This window comes from Sebastes umbrosus, chromosome 10 (genome assembly GCF_015220745.1).
Source record: "Sebastes umbrosus isolate fSebUmb1 chromosome 10, fSebUmb1.pri, whole genome shotgun sequence".
NCBI classification, from domain to species: Eukaryota; Metazoa; Chordata; class Actinopteri; order Perciformes; family Sebastidae; genus Sebastes; species Sebastes umbrosus.
In genome coordinates, this window is record NC_051278.1 from 29,679,916 (window position 1) to 29,698,449 (window position 18,534).

Consider the following 18,534-nt stretch of genomic DNA (forward strand, 5'->3'; position numbering starts at 1 on the left):
TGCCGGGCTGTGAAGCAAACTTTTGTAGTGGCCAAACGGCGGTACTACAACTTGCGTGACTGTCACGAGATGCCATTGGGCCCAAAGTGCTGTTCATACTGCATCATCAGTGTATTTACTATGTTCATACCATAGACTGTATATAAGAAGTGGTAGCCACCCAACTCACGAGGTAGCCACGCCCTAAAGCATCCCCTGCTTTATGGTCTATTTGACTCTAAATGGGACCATAATTTACTAAATGAACATCATGCTGTATTGAAGAAGACTTGAAACTACAGTTGAGACCATAAACTCATGTTTACAATGTTTACTGAGGTAATAAATCAAGTGAGAAGTAGGCTCATTTTCTCATAGACTTCTATACAATCAGACTTCTTTTAGCAACCAGAGCAGTCTCCCCCTGCTGGCTATTAGAAATAATGCAAGTTTAAGGCACTTCAGCATTGGCTTCACTTTTCAGAACCAGAGGTTTCCGCCTGGTTCACGTAACCTAGTGGAAATTTAGTGTTTGAGAATCTTTGACCTTTGCACTCATCCACCAAGACAAAATCATCACAGAGTTTCAGTAATTTTATTGCTGGCATCAAGATTTGGACACATTCTTCTTGGATCCACTCAATTTACACAACATTTTAACAAGACTTTCAGCTGACAAACACTCAGTTTACATTCTGCATGAATGCCTGCGTGAAACCTGAAATATGATGATGGAGGGCCTCTACACAAACAAAACAACGATTACTGCCGCAGTAAATTTCAAAAGCAGCCGTTATGTATAAAGCAAGGAGAAAACAGAGTAAGAAAAGAGAGTAAAAGAGGCTGTCTTGCTCAATGCTACCTTGCTACTCAATTTCACAGGCGTTCTTCGTCTCAACCAGTGGACACAGAGTGTAGTTCCTCATAACGTAACACAGCGTAACATGAGAATTTAAAGTTGACACATCATGAAAAACTCTCTTTTTCAGTCCTTGTGCACATACATTTGGGTATCTGGAGTGCCTACCAACCCACAAACTGTGAAATAAGACGACCCGGTCAGTTTTTGTGGACTGACTAGATCAGAAAACACGTGATTAAACAAGCCATTCAGATTTGGCTCCCCTTCCTATGTCACAGACTGGGCTTTTTCAGGAGGCGGGGCTTAAAGGGACAGGCGCTAAAACGGAGCGTTTCAGACAGAGGGTGAATACAGGTATATTCAGACAGACAGTAGGAGAAAAATAATGCTTTTTGAACATCAAAACATGTAAACACGTACTAGTAGAAACCCCCCAAAAAAAGTACGAACCTGAAAATGAGCATATGTTCCCTTTAAAATAACAAAAATGTAACTTAACACAAAATAGAACGTATTATATGTCGGCTCTACCATAACATTGTGTTGTCCACTGTAATGGTAATGTTATTTTTAATAAATATACACTGTCAGATTATATATATACTGTGTATATATACATATATATATATATGTATATATACACAGTATACTGTATACCTGTGTATATATATAGGCTAGCAGTCTGCTTCCAGTCTTTATGTTAAGCTAAGATGAACACTTCCTAGACCTATCTATCTCTGTACTCAACATAAAGAGATGGAACTGATATCCATCTCCTCATCTGGGGAAGATGGCAAAAGATTTTCCTAAATGTCAACAGATTTCTCAGAATGTCACAGTGTCCATTTAAACTTCAGGCAAATAATGTTTCTGTTAGTCCGCTCTGTTTTCAACAGCCTTACACTGAACTGAACACTGAACACAGCAGGGTTGTTGACTTCACATTTTCTCTGGCAATGACTTTAACTCCACATAAGTTCAAACAGATAGAAAGGAAATATAAATAATGGCTGTAAGGATTACAGAAGAAAACAGGAATACATTCAGTGTCCGTTTCACAAGTTGATGTCTGAAAATGATTTATATACAGTAGCCTATATATAATGTAGTGTGATATAGAAAACTAAAGCCTGATAACGTAACCTCAACGTATCAATAATTCAAGGGTTTAAAATGTTATGGAATCATTTATAGTAATTGAAGTCAAAACAAAAGTCTCTAAAACAGGATTTTCACCCAGTAGCAAGAATACCTGACAATATTCTTGTGTTTCACAGTGGGGATGTGATGTTTTAGACACAATCACGTTTCATTCTTAGTCTCCGCTTCACTCACAGATGACATTAATGTTTACTATGTGGCTCCCTCTGATCAGAATCTTTATTGTCTTTACTGTATGAAGTGTTCAAAGCTACCAAAAAGTTTGATTTACTTCTTTTTATACCACCTAAATTAGCTATTTTCTATTACTGGTGTTTCTGATACTGGACTAAGCAATTTATAAGCCGATATATGCTGTATGACATTAACATCAGTTATACAGTTGTGACAACAAAGTGGATTGGATTCATGTCTCATGATTATATAACCTGACAAATGTTTTGTTTTTACTATTATTGGTGAACTCGTACGTCACACTCAAATGTTAAAGGTGCAGTTTGTAGGATTTGGCAGTATCTAGCAGCGAGGTTGCAGATTGCAACCAACTGAAACTTCTTCCGTGTGTAGGAGAACTGAAACGTGAATGTATGTACCTGTATGTATATGATGAACCTAATCGCATAATAACGTTTCATAATAATAAATAAAGGAACTTCCAGCAATCTTCCGCATCCATCGGGTCCATAGAGCATACATACTAGCGTTTACTTTAACCCCCCCCCCCTCCCAGGCCTTGGTCTGCGGCTCATTCACATGCACGGAAGAAGGAAAATAACTCAGGAATAGTGCATTTGACAACTTTTAGGACCCAATGATTTAAATAAGGGCTATTCAAGTGTTCGTACTGGGAAGTTGATTTACCTAAAAAAAAATGATCCGCTGAGTTACAGACGTCTCTTTCCCAATGTAAGTCCATGGAAAAAAGTATTTTTGGAGCCAAATGGCATCACATGATGGACACGGAAGTTGTTAGGCCACTACGAAAATTTGCTTCAAAGCCCGGCGCTCTTCCCGGAGGCGTTCTGGGCTACTGTAGATATAAACGACTCATTCTAAGGTAACAAAAACACAATGATACTTATTTTCAGGTGATTATACACAAAAAACAACAACATTGTTATTAATATTATATTCCATTTCTGCCAATAAATCCCCCTAAATGTTGCACACTGTTGCTTTAAATCCAAGAATAACAACATTAAAGTAGGTTGCGATGTTCATTTCACCCCACAATTAAAGGTCCCATATTGTAAAAAGTAACATTTTCATGGCTTTTATATTATAAAGCAGGTTTAAGTTCTATATAAATACTGTGAAAGTATCGAAACGCTTAATCCACAGAGAAATTCACACAGCCCGTATTCAGAAACTGAGCTTTTGAAACAAGCCGTCCATTTGTGATGTCACAAATCTACAATATTTAGACGATTTCAAAGTTTTAAACATAAACCTTCTAAATGGGTCCCGGTTTATTTCCTGTTGCGGTGTATGTGAATAACATCAGCTGACAGGATGTAAACATGGACCCAAGCTGTTTCCTAGCAACGCAATTCTGTTACAATTCCATTGAAATGTACTAAATCGGAGCGTTTCAGACAGAGGGTAAATACAGGTATATTCAAACAGACAGCATGAGGGAAAAAAAGGGTTTTTTAAACATTAAAGTAGGTAAACATGTTCTAGCAGAAACCCAAAATACAAATAAGAACCTGAAAATGAACATGATATGGGACCTTTAATACTAAAGTGTTGGACTTGTTTTAGTGTCACGTGGTGATTCTTTGTGAAGAGAGGTGTGGATTTGACTATATGGTTGTTTTTGAGGCTGTAAACTTTGATGGGAGGGATTAGGGTTGGGTATAACATTCTCAATGGCTCTCTCTGCCAAACATCCACTGTCACGTCACTCGAGACCCCGAACACCTTGTGGAGCCCCAGACGGTTAGTTAGGACCAGTCACCGGTCAAGGTTTAGGGTTAGGTGGAGGTGGAGGTGTATCCGTATTGAAATAGATTATATTCCCCACTCCACACATTCCACACATTCATTATAAACTCAACAAGAGTAGTGTTTATTGCAGGACTATCAAATGGCTTTACACAGTACAGGAGTTCTTAAAGTAGTTTATTATGAAGACACAACTGTATGGAGTGGCCCTCTGAAAACACTGGCAGTGCACAGCAGCAGGAATCATGATTCCAACAGTTGAAACATTCAACCGTTAGACAACAAATGATGAAATATAAAGCTGTTATTAGTTTCCTCTTCAGCCCTTTTTCTTTTGATTTTCCCTTTTTCACACAAATTAATAATTATTTCACATGAAGCTTTTCCATTGGTTCTGGTATGCAGCTTATCCTATCTTCCATAGACCTTATATCAGTAACATTTGAGGCTGAGGCTGAGCGTAGCCGTACTAGTAACTGAACACAGTGTTCAGGTTCTGTCCCGTCCATCAGTCACATTGTCAAGTTAGTCGACAGCTGAAGTGCTGAGAGTGCAACAGGCCGCGGTTCGGATGGAGCCCATCATCCGGCTCCTCTTTCTCTCACAGCCGGCGTTCCCGCCTTGCCGGGAGGTGTTGGTGTTCTGGCGTGTCAGCTTGGCCGCGTGAATTGCCGTCTCCTTGATCTGCATCTCCAGGTGTTTCTGGATGGCCACGCCCAGCTCCTCAGGGTCCACAGAGGCACCGTACACCTCCCATGTCATTCCCTCTGCGTCCCACTTCACCTCCTTCACCGGGGACTTGGGAGCACCGCCCGGTTTCTTGCCTCCATCGCCGTCGGCATCTGGAGTCTGGCTGCAGGAGGTCTCACTCCTGCTCTCCTCTGACAGACATATCTGGGGGAACACGTGAGGCGTGGCGATCTGTCCCGTCTGCACCCCGATGTCCCTCAGCTCTTTGTGGGCTGTCATAGTCCCCGTGTCCCGGGTTATGGTTCTGACATGTCCAACGGGAGTGCTGCAATACTCCTCCCCACCAAAGTGTTTTTGGGATTGTGGCCCAGCACCAGCGGGCAACAAGCCGATCCAGGAGCAGTTAAGGTTGCAGCACCGCAGCAGGTGTTTGGCATCCAGGCCCGTCTCACTGACGGAGGAGATGAGGCGAGGCAGGGTGAGGTGGTTCGTCGCTGAAGGATTTGCCGCCGCACGCTGCATGTCACAGTTTGGCTCCACGCCCGCCAGGCGCGGCAGCAGCTGGGAGGGGGCCGGGATGGGCTGGGGATGGCAGTAGGCAGCAAATGTGTCCTCGAAATTGACATGATGGTTGTAGGAGCCATAGCAAAGTGCCTTGTCACATTTTTCTTCAACACCCTCCACTTTGGCTGCTTCATTGGGGGACGAGACGCAGACACATCTGCTCTGAGGCTGCTGTACGCCACCTTCTCCGCCGCTGGCCCCTCGGCAAACGGTGGTGATGATGTTGCACTGCTGCAGCTGCATGGGCTGCTTGCAGGCTAACATACAGTGACTCTCAGCACTCTTATCTCCACCATAAGCAAGTTCACAAGTCTCGCTGGCTGGATCCTGTTTAACCAGAGGTACAGTGTCTGAGTGACTCCTGTAAACAGGGAGGACAGCTGGTGGCTTTACATTCTGCACTGTCCTACCAGCCTTAGGGTTGTCATTGATTGCATTCACGCCTGCCTCGCGGGGATGTGAGTGTGTATGCGCCTCAGCCGGACAATGGGGGTGGCTTGAAGCCTTGGGGGGCACACAGTGTTCAGATTGGCTTTGTTCCTGTTCACCGGGCTCTCCGCCGACCCTCAGACCACTGCCGTTAGTTTCTCTGAACGGAGAAGTAGCTGAATGTTCTTTACAGATCTCTCTGACGGCCTCCTCCTGGGAGGTGTTACCTGGTCCTCCAGCCACACTGTTATGGGGTGTTATTGCCCGTGTAGAGCTCTTGGAGGTGCCAAAGAGGGTCTGATCAGAGAGTGTAGATTCCAAGGGAACAGCTCCCCCTAGTGGGTACAGCTCTGACACAGGACGCCCGGCCTCTGCCATGGGAAACCTTTAAAGAGAAATGAAACATGACGTGAGTGTGGTTGTCTCACACGCAGAACACAGAAAACCCCATAGTCCTTGCACTTTTTAATTTGCTAATTTTGTATCAAGAGTGTAAGAATACACTCATGCTGTGGGGTAGTTTGATTAAACACAAATGAATACTGATGTATGTCTGAATATGATGTCTAATAATGTCCCATGGGGATCCAGGGGGACCCAGGGGGACCCAGGGTCTAGCTGTTGTACTTCTGTCCACATCAAGACGTGATGTAGTAGGGTAGCCTACTGTACTAGAGCCACAGTACATCACTGCTGCACAAAGTGTGGAGAAAGCATTTTGTCACCACTAGATGTCAGGGCTGGCCAGATTATTAAACTGAATAAGTCTGTGTTGAGACACCTGACCTCTATGGTGACAGCAGGTACTGAATTGTACATACACCATTGACTGGTCCTTTGTGACAGATGATGACACCATCTCCCAGATCAGCCAATGACTAACGAACAGTTCTGTCTCTGTTTCTCACCAGAAATTGTCAGGGTTGTCACAGATTGAAGTTTGTGGTTTGGTTTCTTATTTATTATTTCATCTCTTGCCTCTATGGCCTCTACTTCAACCTTTTTATTGTGTTGAGTACTTAGTGATGCTTCCTACATTTTGAATTTTGGTTGTATTTGTTTTAACACAAAATATGAAAATGTAAACAAATGCAATTATTTTTTATGTCACATGGGCTTGTGAGTTTATTCTAAGTGTCTGTACACTCATTACAGCATCCTCCAGTGAACACATAAATAACTTCATAGTTAGTTCTTCAAATGAAGATTAGGAATTAAGCCTGGCTGTTATTTACTTGTGCTCTCCTGACAAAATCCATTTGATGTAATGGCTAAATAGAATACGTTTAAGCATAATATGCTTGTATGATGGTGTGATTGAGTGTTGACCTTCTCCACACCATATTAATGTTACAGCAACTACTGTTAAGTACTGCTAGTATTACTACTACCTTTCAACCTGCAACTGTTAACAGTTCATTTGGTTGGCAAAATTTTGGTAGAAATTGATGATGCATTTGGGTGTAAACACAAGACAAAATATGCAGGTGGTTCGATCAGATCTCCAAAATGAAAGCACAAAAGACTGCCCTAATACTCCAACAACACTCCACACGGGGCTTCATAATAATAGGCATAGCAGGCATAATAATACCAAACCTGGCAACCTCACTGTGACAGACTTCAGGAAGCTTCACACAGACACTGCACCAACTGTTCATCAAGAAATAGTTCCAGCGTGCAGCCACAAATTGTCGATTTTACATTCATGTTTGTGAACACATTAAACAAATGAGATGCAACATGTTAATAGGGATCTTTAGAGCTGTTGGTAGATGTATTTTTGAACTTTGCACAGAACCAGGCTAGCTGTTTCTCCCTGCTTCCTATGGGGCCACTATTGTAGCAAAACTATTTGCAAATGTGTGTGGAGAGTTGTGTAACTGCAACTCAATCCGTGTGTGTGTGTAATCAGATTTGTAAATGTGTAAAAGAATCTCCAAATGGTATTCAGATTTGCAATTATAGACAATCTGTAAATGCGTACATACAGACGTAGGCAAAGTTGTTGGTACCCTTCCGTTAAAGAGAGAAAACCCACAATGGTCACTGAAATAACTTGAAACTGACAAAAGTAATAATAAATAAAAATTTACTGAAAATTAACTAATGAAAATCAGCTGTTGCTTTTGAATTGTGGTTCAACAGAATCATTTTAAAAAACAAACTAATGAAACTGGCCTGGACAAAAAATGATGGTACTCCTAGAAAAGATGTAAAATAGTTTGACCATAGGGACATGTTAAACTAAGGTGTGTCCTGTAATTAGCATCACAGGTATCTTCAAACTTGTAATCAGTCAGTCTGCCTATTTAAAGGGTCAAAAGAAGTCACTGTGCTGTTTGGTGTCATGGTGTGTACCACACTGAACATGGACCACAGAAAGCTAAGGAGAGAGTTGTCTCAGGAGATCAGAAAGAACATTATAGACCTTCATGTTGAAGGTAAAGGCTATAAGACCATCTCCAAGCAGCTTGATGTTCCTGTGACTACAGCTGCACATATTATTCAGAAGTTTAAGGTCCATGGGACTGTAGCCAACCTCCCTGGACATGGCCGCAAGGGGAAAATTGATGACATATTGAAGAGACGGATAATACGAATGGTAACCAAAGACCCCAGAACAACTTCCAAAGAGATTAGAGGTGAACTCCAAGGTCAAGGTACATCAGTGTCAGATCGCACCATCCGTCACTGTTTGAGCCAAAGTGGACTTAATGGAAGACGACCGAGGAGGACACCAAATCATAAAAAAGCGAGACTGGAATTTTCCAAAATGCATATTGACAAGCCACAAAGCTTCTGGGAGAATGTCCTTTGGACAGATGAGACAAAACTGGAGCTTTTTGGCAAGTCACATCAGCTCTATGTTCACAGACGCAAAAATGAAGCATCCAAAGAAAAGAACACTGTACCTAATGTGAAACATGGAGGAGGCTCGGTTATGTTATGGGGTTGCTTTGTTGCATCTGGCACAGGGTGTCTTGAATCTGTGCAGGGTGCAATGAAATCTCAAGACTATCAAGGCATTCTGGAGCGAAATGTGCTGCCCAGTGTCAGAAAGCTTGGTCTCAGTTGCAGGTCCTCAAACAGGATAATGACCCAAAACACAGCTAAAAACACCCAAGAATGGCTAAGAACAAAACATTGGACTATTCTGAAGTGGCCTTCTATGAGCCCGGATCTAAATCCTATTGAACATCTGTGGAAGGAGCTGAAACATGCAGTCTGGAGAAGGCACCCTTCAAACCTGAGACAGCTGGAGCAGTTTGCTCACGAGGAGTGGGCCAACATACCTGTCGACAGGTGCAGAAGTCTCATTGAGAGTTACAGAAATCACTTGATTGCAGTGATTGCCTCAAAAGGTTGTGCAACAAAATATTAAGTTAAGGGTACCATCATTTTTGTCTAAGCCAGTTTCATTAGTTTGTTTTTTTAAATGATTCTGCTGAACCATAATTCAAAAACAATATCTGATTTTCATTAGTTAATTTTCAGTGAATTTTTATTTATTATTACTTTTGTCAGTTTCAAGTTATTTCAGTGACCATTGTTGGTTTTTCTTTCTTTAACGGAAGGGTACCAACGATTTTGCCTACGTCTGTAGATATTATTGGCTGAAAAGTCAAAGTATTTTGCTCCAAGAGCTGGAAATACAGACAAATCATCGGTTACAACTCAGCAGGCCTCTCAATCGGCCGTCTTTTTACACGTGACTTTTGCTACACTTCTGCCATGGCAGAGATCTTCTATGAACAAACATCTAACACTCAGACAATCATCTCTTTTTCTGTCTTTAGTTACAGATGATGCTGCTTGATCATGAAACTCTATTTGAAAATGTGTTATTTGTTGTTAAGAACTGCTGTTAATCACCACAGGTCTGCTGTGGGTAACTGTGACATCACTATTTTGGTGTGAGCGCCATCTTTTGGACTACTTCAGTTCTTCCCTCAGTCCATGAGGAGGAATCACAGAGACATGGAAACATGATGCATTTGACTGTTGTGGAGAAAAAAACCCATTATTTTGATAAAGGATATTTTGTGGATAATTACGTGTCTTCTGTTGATATCTACTGCACATATTTACTGCACAATCCAGCATTTCCAGAGAATCTTAAGCACTGATGCCAGAAAGGCTCAACTTTGGAATAGGTTAGTAACTCTGAAGTTTATGGTTGTCAGATGTGTGAGATACGCAAGTTAAACCAAATATAAATGTATTATAACCTCCATTATAGATGGTAATGGTGACTGATACAACATATCAGTGCAAGTTAGCAATACAATTACACTGCCCTGACACTAATGAGATTATGATACACAACAAAAAGGACAGTTCAGATATTTTTTGTGGAATGAAATACAGACTAATCACTATTTCTTTTTATTAATATTTGTATTACTTTAAAAATGAAATGGAATCTTTTTGCCCAGCTAAAATTAGGTGCTCATTAAACTTTGAAGTACAATAGACGCTCCTTAAGGCAACACGCCAGTGTTTCCAGTGTAATGTGTAAAACCAATGATTAAAAATTATTAACTATTAGATTTATTTTTTTTTTTTACAATTGCTATATTATCACCATTATTTCAATAAATTCAGATCATAACTAATATTATTATACTAATATTTATTGTTACCATTATTTAATTATGTACTACTATTTGCCTGTTGTTCTGATTGCTCTTATTAGTAAGTACATAATAGTAATTACAGTAGCAGTGTTAGGGATAGTCTCTAGATTGAAAGCATGATCAGTAAAACGGAGGAAGACATTTCATTGTACATAGTTTTATATAATAAAATAGTGACCTCTCTACAAGTATTAACCTTAACTTAGGAAAATAAGTCAATGCCATACTTGACAAACGTGAGTTTTTACAATTCCTTCTGATAAATTAATTATTTTCTATCACGTCAGTAATTCAGTTCATGTCAGCCGACGGTACACACTCGTCTCCTGAGCGTCTAGCAGCGATTATAGCTCATCTATCCAGATTCTAAATACCTGGAGACAAAACTTTATTTTTCTACTCCTCATAAATCATAAATCCTTTAATATAATAACGACTCGTTGAAACCAGTTGAGATATGTAGACGTAATAGTGCTTTTTATCAAGAAAAATGGTTACAGGCCAGTCTTGCCTGGTCCAATATGGCGCCCACGTTGACGTATCGCTGCAACGGGCTGAAGTGTCTATGTGTCTATGTGTGTCTATGTGTGTCTATGGAAGCGGCGGTCTTTCTGGATATAAAGCAATATCACGTCTACATTTCTCAGCCGATTTCAATGAGTCGTTTTTAAATTCAATGGTTTATGAGTAGAAAAAAGTTTTGTCTCCAGTAAATTAGAATCTGGATAGTTCGGCTGTAATCGCTGCTAGACAACCAACACAATGCTAAAACACACACTCCTCTCTTGGGCGACTAGCAGCGGCAATGAAGCCAATATGGCCCCTACAGTACGTAGGCTATAGCTACAGTATTTGTCTGTGAAGCGCAGCAATGTCACACTCACTGAGCACCGTGACACTAAATGCGAGCTCTGTGCATGGCAGGCAGATTATTGGAGGCTACTAACTACACCGCTGACAACTTCTGGAGTGACAAAGACAGGCGAGAGTCGTAGCTGCATTGTAGAGACTGAAAGAGAAGAGGTTTGACTAGTCACAACCCGCAATTACACCTCTTAAGAACAGGAGGAATCGTGGGAGGGTGAAGATGTACAAAGCTAAAGAGCTAGCTGAGACTTGAACAGAAGTTTCCCCACATACATTTTACGTAAAGCTTCATCCATATGACAGACAATATAACATAAAACCATGGCTGGTGTACAATGTGGTACTGTGCAGCCCAGCAATGTCACGCTTAAAAATCACTGAGCGCTACCGCCCACTGGTGGTATGTAGGCCGTATTGTGTAGCAAAAGTCACGTGTAAAAAGACAGCCGATCGAGAGGCCTGCTGAGCTGTAACCGATGACTTGTCTGTATTTCCAGATCTTGGAGCAAAATACTTTGTCTTTTCAGCCAATAATATCTATGTACACATTTACAGATTTGTCTACACATTTACAAATCTCAACACAAATCTGAACACCATTTGGAGATATTTTTTTTTACACATTTACAAATCTGATTACGCACACACGGATTGAGATACAGTTACACAACTCCCCACACACATTTGCAAATAGTTTTGCTACAGTAAGTGGCCCCCATACTTCCGGTCTTACACTCTTAAGCCAGGCCAACCACGCCATGACTCCAGCTCCATATTTCACACATACACACATGACATGAGGTTGTTCTTCTCATCTCGCTGTCAGAGAAGAGGTGCGCTTCCTAGAATCTGGAGCTAGTATTTTAAAAATATAGTTGCAGGGTGATTGTGATGGCTGTCGTGGTAAAGCGTCATGAAGTCATACGATCCAGAGTCAGTGCTTGCTAACAGTGTCAAGTCTGGAGGTGTATTAAATCACTGCGTATAGCTTCTCAGAGATTTGAATATGAATTTTAAGAACTTGATTTTAAAAGATGTCGGGCATGATTTAAACTTTTGTAGATATTTTTTTTTCAGATGCTAGTTTTACTAGATTGAGCTTCGCAACCCTGATTTACAATTTCCAAATTTTGAAACACAAATTTTTCAAATTCTGGCACATGTTGATAACATGGCGTGTGACATTTCCAGGACTGCGGGTGCTAAGATGACCTCAGGAGGTGGGCTGAACCCCCTTGAACCAGAACCAAAGACTCACACCCTTCTGCACACCGTTCTCATGATCACATTCACACCCATTGGACACAAAACAGACACACATACAGTATGCTTGCACAAACACATGCAATAGGAATTGCACACATGCGCACACACATGTATGATCAGTGTATAGGAGAGATCATCCACCAGCTTACCTTTTCACAGTGAAGTACTTGCTGCTGATCTTCTTCTCGTTTCCTTTCCCTTTACGGATGTGTCGGGTGATGGGTGCAGTTCCTTAGAAAGCCTTCCTCCTCCTCCTCCTCCCCCTCCTCACATCCACAGGTGACCTCTCCCCCTTCTCTCTATCTTTAACTACACTCCATTCACCGAGCTGCACGCGATCCCTCTCCGCTCTCCCTCCTTTTGTCTCAGCAGCTGTGAACAAGATGGAGGGAGACCTTGAGATAATCCTCTCTTACATCTGATTACAAATGTGAGGATGCAATCTTCAAATCCCTCGTTCTGTGAGAGGAGAGAGCTGGTTAGCTGGTTGGCTTATCCAGCTGTAGTGGGAGACGGATGGAGGGGGTGGGGTGTGGTCGGGGGGTGATAATGAGAGGCGATATAGTCAGGCAGCCAGCTTCATTGTCCCTCCACCTGGGGAGAGGAGAGCAGGGCAGATGTGTGCACGAGAGAGTAAATAAAGAAAACAACCTTTTCTCTCTTTCTTTGTCTCAACTCCTCCTTTTTTTTATCTTTGCTCACGTACACACTCGGCTCCACTCCGACCACAGCGTTTCACACTCTCTGTCGTTCTCTCTCTCAACACCCCTGTCGCCCACCCACCAACACCAACGCACTCTCCATCACTATCCCTTGTTGCTATGGAAACTGCAATACTCAATGGGCCTATGCATTTTTTTTTTTTTTCCAGACAGCAACAGACAGCCAGCTGGGAGTCGCTCATACTTGTGGTTGACTAAAGCTGCAGCCAATGTCACACGTCAACTCGTTGCTTTTCATTTCCATATATGTCAGAAAACATGGAGGACAACAAATGACGATGCGATGATGATGGCATATTAACAGATGGCTACAGCACAAGCATAGACTGTATGGACGTAGTTCCTGTGATGTCACGCACACTCACACACACACAGTGTTATGTTTACCAGCAGCTGCTTTATTGGAGCAGGGAAATCTTAATTTGGTCAAGTGGGAGTGGAAGCCTGGGTGGAGCGGAGCTGGGATCAACTAGTGGTAACCGCCATGGCTGACTGTGATTGGATACAACACCTGTCAATCATGCAAATATACCCCAAAAACATGCTTGTCTTTAAGCCCCGTGGCGGTGTCAGACTGAATTTTGCTTCCCATTCCCATACTTCAACAGACCAAATGGTGAATAAATAAACCAAATAAATGAAAAGATAACACAATTGATGCCAAGCAATTTATTCGTTTGGAACTGAATTCCAATAAACTTTGAAGCTGATTATAATATTATGAAATTTAATTCAGTTGCTCTGAAACTGTATTTGATCGTCACTGAAAATTCAGGGGTGCTCCAGCTCGCTAATTCTTGTCTCATTTGTGGTCCGATAAACAGTAAACTCAATCAAATGCAGTGCCTCATATCGCCATTTGCTGAGCTACTGGAGCTGTCATGTTGTCATATTTTGCGGAGACGGCCCTTTCCTTCCTCCAGAGCTAACAGTGTTTACCCGGAGGGTACGTTTTTTTTAATCCATATAAGCGGTTGATCACTGTAACCGTGATCACTATAAGCTGTTTCCACTGTATATTAATGCTCTGGATATAGAATAGAGCAGAGGTTCTCAAACTATGGTACGTATACCACTGGTGGTATGCATGCTCCTTCTAGTGGTACGCGGAGGAATCTCTGAAATATAAAAAAAACAAAACATGTAATACTATCAAAATACTACTACAAATGAAAATACCGTAACCATGAGATCATTGAAATGGGATTTAAAATAAGTTTTGGCTTTGATGTAATATTTTTATTTTGAAACAAAAAAACGTATGCACGCGCTACTACCCCGCCACGTAGCAGCTACGTAGTCGGGTAGTAGTGTGTGCAAACCTCCACGATTAGTTACGAGCTAAACTGTGAAGACAAGATAGTGGGCGGTAAGAGGTGGCTAAAATGATGAAGGGTTCAAAAACACTGCAATCGTGGCTCCAAACGGGAACTGTTATTATGGTTTTATGGAAGAGTTTAAGTGCCAGTCAGTCAACAATAAGTAATATTATTATTAGGAATAAATCTGTCTCCTGCGTGAACTGTGCATTGCTGACTAGGGTACACCTACGCTACTGTATTTTAACATCGGTCATAATGGTGCTACTTTATTTTCTGAGGAGGTACGTGATGTAAAAAGTTTGAGAACCACTGGAATAGAGAAGCGTTCATGTTTACAACACTTGTCACTGTGAATTATCTTTGAAACATTATTCATGACCCCAGTGGAGATTACAGTGATGTGGTGGTATATGTGTTTGTGTGGGGATATAAAGAATTCATCTTATTGCCTCTGTGTATGTGCGTGTGCGTGTGCGTTGGGTAGGGGTTGTGGGGGTGGCTAACAGCTGTGCCCAGATTAAGACTAAGATTTCCTTGGAGCAGCTCTGTGTGTGTGTTTCTGTACAGTGTTATTTGCTTGCAATCCATGTGTGTTTAAAGTATTAAAGTATATCTCTTTGTGTTTGCAATGCATGTGTGTGTAATCCTCAAATTGTTTCTTTCATTACGTCCCAATCTGCACCTGCGCTGTGTGACCGCTGCCGTCTGTGTTTCAGCGGTGTTCTGCAGACTCTGTCCTCTCCTTCAGGCGTTACTATACGGTGTAAAGATGTTCCCTGCACCGACGTGATGCATAACCAATCAACCCCACAGTATGTCAAGATGGAGACACCATCATCTGCAAAACACCTCATGGAACTGACTTGTGAGACCCTCACAATCTCACCACCCACCCACACGTTCACATTTGGCCGGCTGCAGACTGTCCACTAGGGTGAGCTGTTTAGTCGTTGTCATTTAGGGAGGAAAGTAAACAGCAGCATCAGTGCAAAACCTGCAGATGAAGAAATGTTGGATGTTGCCTCCTAGAAGAAGCCTCAATATTAAGCTTCCTCAGGCACTTGGCCTCTGTAACCCCCCCACAGTTTCAAGAGTGGATTATCCTGTTCAGTGGCTCTGTACCACTAAACAAACTCAGGGACTTGAACACTCAAGTGTGCTTTAACACAACACCGAATAGTAAGCAAGTGTGTCCCACATGAATGCCATAATGCAGTACATACAGTATCACCCTCATTATCCAATATTGCTTCGGAGGGTCATTCTGTCTGCTGGTAGGAAAGACTGCAACAGATACACCGTTTGCTGGTTTCACTACACAGCAGCAGGAGTTGGTTGGGCTTGACATGCCGAGACAGCTCGTACACAACCCTAAGCCTGTCTTGGCTATTACCTGGAGGAAAATAGGCTAGGGGAGGGGACTAACAAATAAACTCCAAAACACACCAGAAACCAGAAATCATGGAAGGTTGGGCTAGAAACTCCAACCTATAAAAAACCCACGACACAGAAACATCGACAAAAACCCCCAATGTACTTTTCTAGGCGGAAGTCGAGCCGTTTTGTCTTCATGCGACACCGAGCAACTTTCATAGGAATGAACGGGGCCCCGCCTCCAACGCTGTGTCCAGTTCTCTTAATACATCCATGGGATGAAGGGCTTTCGTCAATGGTCTATGTTCCCTAGAGAACACAAAGGCCTAAGTAAGTAACTACGGATGCACCGATACCACTTTTTTTCAAACCGAGTACAAGTACAAGTACTTACATTTGGGTACTCGCCGATACCGAGTACCGATACGAGTATTTCTCTGTGCCTCGTTAACAGTCACCTGGAGGGTGTGAGCGACACACGACAGGCTGGGGAGTCTCGCATACGAGGCGGTGCGCTGCGACCGGCTCTTGTTCGGCTTGGAAAGGCTCGGGGCGAAGGTGCAACCCAGGGCCGTGGACAAAGTGCTCGCTGCGCCTTCTCTCCCCACCGGGAGAGGGACGAGGCCCCCTGCTCCCGTTGCGACTGTCAACCGGGGCAGACTGTCCTCAGTGCGCCCCAACCGCGTCGTGCCCCCAAGGCGGGGTTCACCCCACGTAAAAGGCACCAAAGGTCTGCGGTGAAGTCTGCAACCCGCCCGACCCGTCTTGAAACACAAATCAAGGAGTCTAACATAGGCGCGAGTCAGAGGGTGCAAACAAAACCCCGTGGCGCAATGAAAGTGAGGGCCGGCGCACGCCAGCTGAGGTGGGATCCCGGCCCCGCGGGGTTGGGTGCAGCACCGGCCCGTCTCGCATGCACCGCCGGGGAGGTGGAAAGTGAGCGCGTGCGATAGGACCCGAAAGATGGTGACGAGAGGTTAACGTCGAGCTGTCGTAAAGTGGTATCGGTGCCATTGTATATGAGCCGTTTTGCGAGTACGAGTACATGAGTACATGAGCACAGTATCGGACACAATACTGGTATCGGTATCGGTGCATCCCTATAAGTAAGTAAAGTTTGGAGGGTCATTCAGTGATAAGTGTGCCGTGGGTGGTATATTCTAATGAGCCCACATGTGACATAGGAAGGGGGAGCCAGAACTAAATGGCTTGTTGAATCACATGTTTTCTGATCCAGGCAGCCCACAAAAAACTGACAGGCTTGTCTTATTTCACAGTTTGTGGGTTGCTAGGCGCGCTCCAGATACCCAGATGGTTGTGAACAAGCACTGAAAAAGGTACAGTTTTCATGATATGTCCCAGTTAAAGTAGCCTGCATGTGGTTTTAATGAGCCTGTTGGATGATGTTTTTTTCTACGGTCACATACATGACGGTGAGCGAGGTAAAAAAAACAATCAGCCAACATGTCCAACCTCTCTATGTGTTTATTAGAGATGATACAGTGTTGGCCTTTTTGACATTTATACAAAACAAACAGAAAACAAGACAGCAGCTTCTGATTTGTCTCCATACCGGCTCCGATGTATACGTCATTCGCACGTTACCGTCCTCGGATGAAGACAAGAGTGTGAATGTGTGTGTGGGGTGACGTGTGTTTAGCTTTCTGTGTTGGTTTTTCAGAAGATATTTGACAGTTTTTTTTCTTTTCTCTTACTGACTGAGGTGCTTATCCCTCTTTCACAGTCTCACACAAACCCACACTGGGTTTTAAAATAGCTCTGGTCCAGGACTGTGCCTCATGATCACATCATGTCAGGATCAGCTGCTTCAATGTTTAGCACTATTACAATGGTGAAAACATTTTTTGATTGATCACAAAATAAATAAAAAAGACCAAATAATACTGTTACCACTGTCCAAGTTGGTTAAAGCTGAAGTAGGCGAGATTGGAGCAAATATGATTCAAAAATATATATTTTTAAAAAACGGTCGCTGTATCGTGACAGTAGTACATGAAACAGGTAACTTGAAAAAAATCATGTGCCTCTGTGTCCTCCGGTGCATCTGCAAGATTTCATAGACCGGAGGAAAACAAGCAGTAAGAGCTGATCTGAGGTCTGCTGTCCAGCTGCCGTCTATGAGAGCTGGCTGTCAATCACTTGCGAACTCTGACCGAACGGTCAAACTAGGCAGCGCTGATCAAATATGAATCAATATTCTGTTACCTTAATGCCTATTTCTCTCCTCAAATGTTTTCAGAATCATCTTGTAGTGCACGGTTTAGCTGTAAAATGAGAAAGTTTGTGACGCCGTCGCCATTGTGAAGTCTGGCGAAGGAACGCCAAGTCCCGGTCACATGTTACCGGAGCACAGCCAATAGGAACGCTCTCTCAATGGAATGACCTGTGATTGGTCAAAGTCTCCCATCACAGGCTAGATTTTCTAAACCCTGAAAACAGAGCCATGAGGAGGAGCAGAAGTCTAGTTTTCTCTCAGAACACTTGAATTACAATATGCTGAAAGATTATTGTGGAATTTTTGCCCAATGATGACAAAAATATACTGCCACTTTAATAATAATGCTCCCCATCTCTTGGAAAATTCCACCCCACTAATAGGCTAACAGTTGTGCATATTTCAACTGGGTTGTCCCGTCAGCTTGGTACATAGAATGAGTCTTCATACTACAGTACCCATGAGCCTCAGTAGC

At 42.6% G+C, this 18,534-nt stretch overlaps 1 protein-coding gene across 1 annotated transcript; it reads right to left on the reverse strand.

Annotated features, from left to right (window-relative positions):
* Nucleotides 1–4,045: 4,045 nt before the first annotated feature.
* On the reverse strand, nucleotides 4,046–13,143 carry si:dkey-191g9.7 (G protein-regulated inducer of neurite outgrowth 2). Its single transcript, XM_037783388.1, has 2 exons — nucleotides 12,555–13,143; nucleotides 4,046–6,017 (listed from the first exon to the last, which is right to left on the reverse strand). The coding sequence occupies exon 2, from the start codon at nucleotides 6,008–6,010 to the stop codon at nucleotides 4,475–4,477; it is 1,536 nt and encodes a 511-aa protein (XP_037639316.1). The 5' UTR covers nucleotides 6,011–6,017; nucleotides 12,555–13,143; the 3' UTR covers nucleotides 4,046–4,474.
* Nucleotides 13,144–18,534: the final 5,391 nt, after the last annotated feature.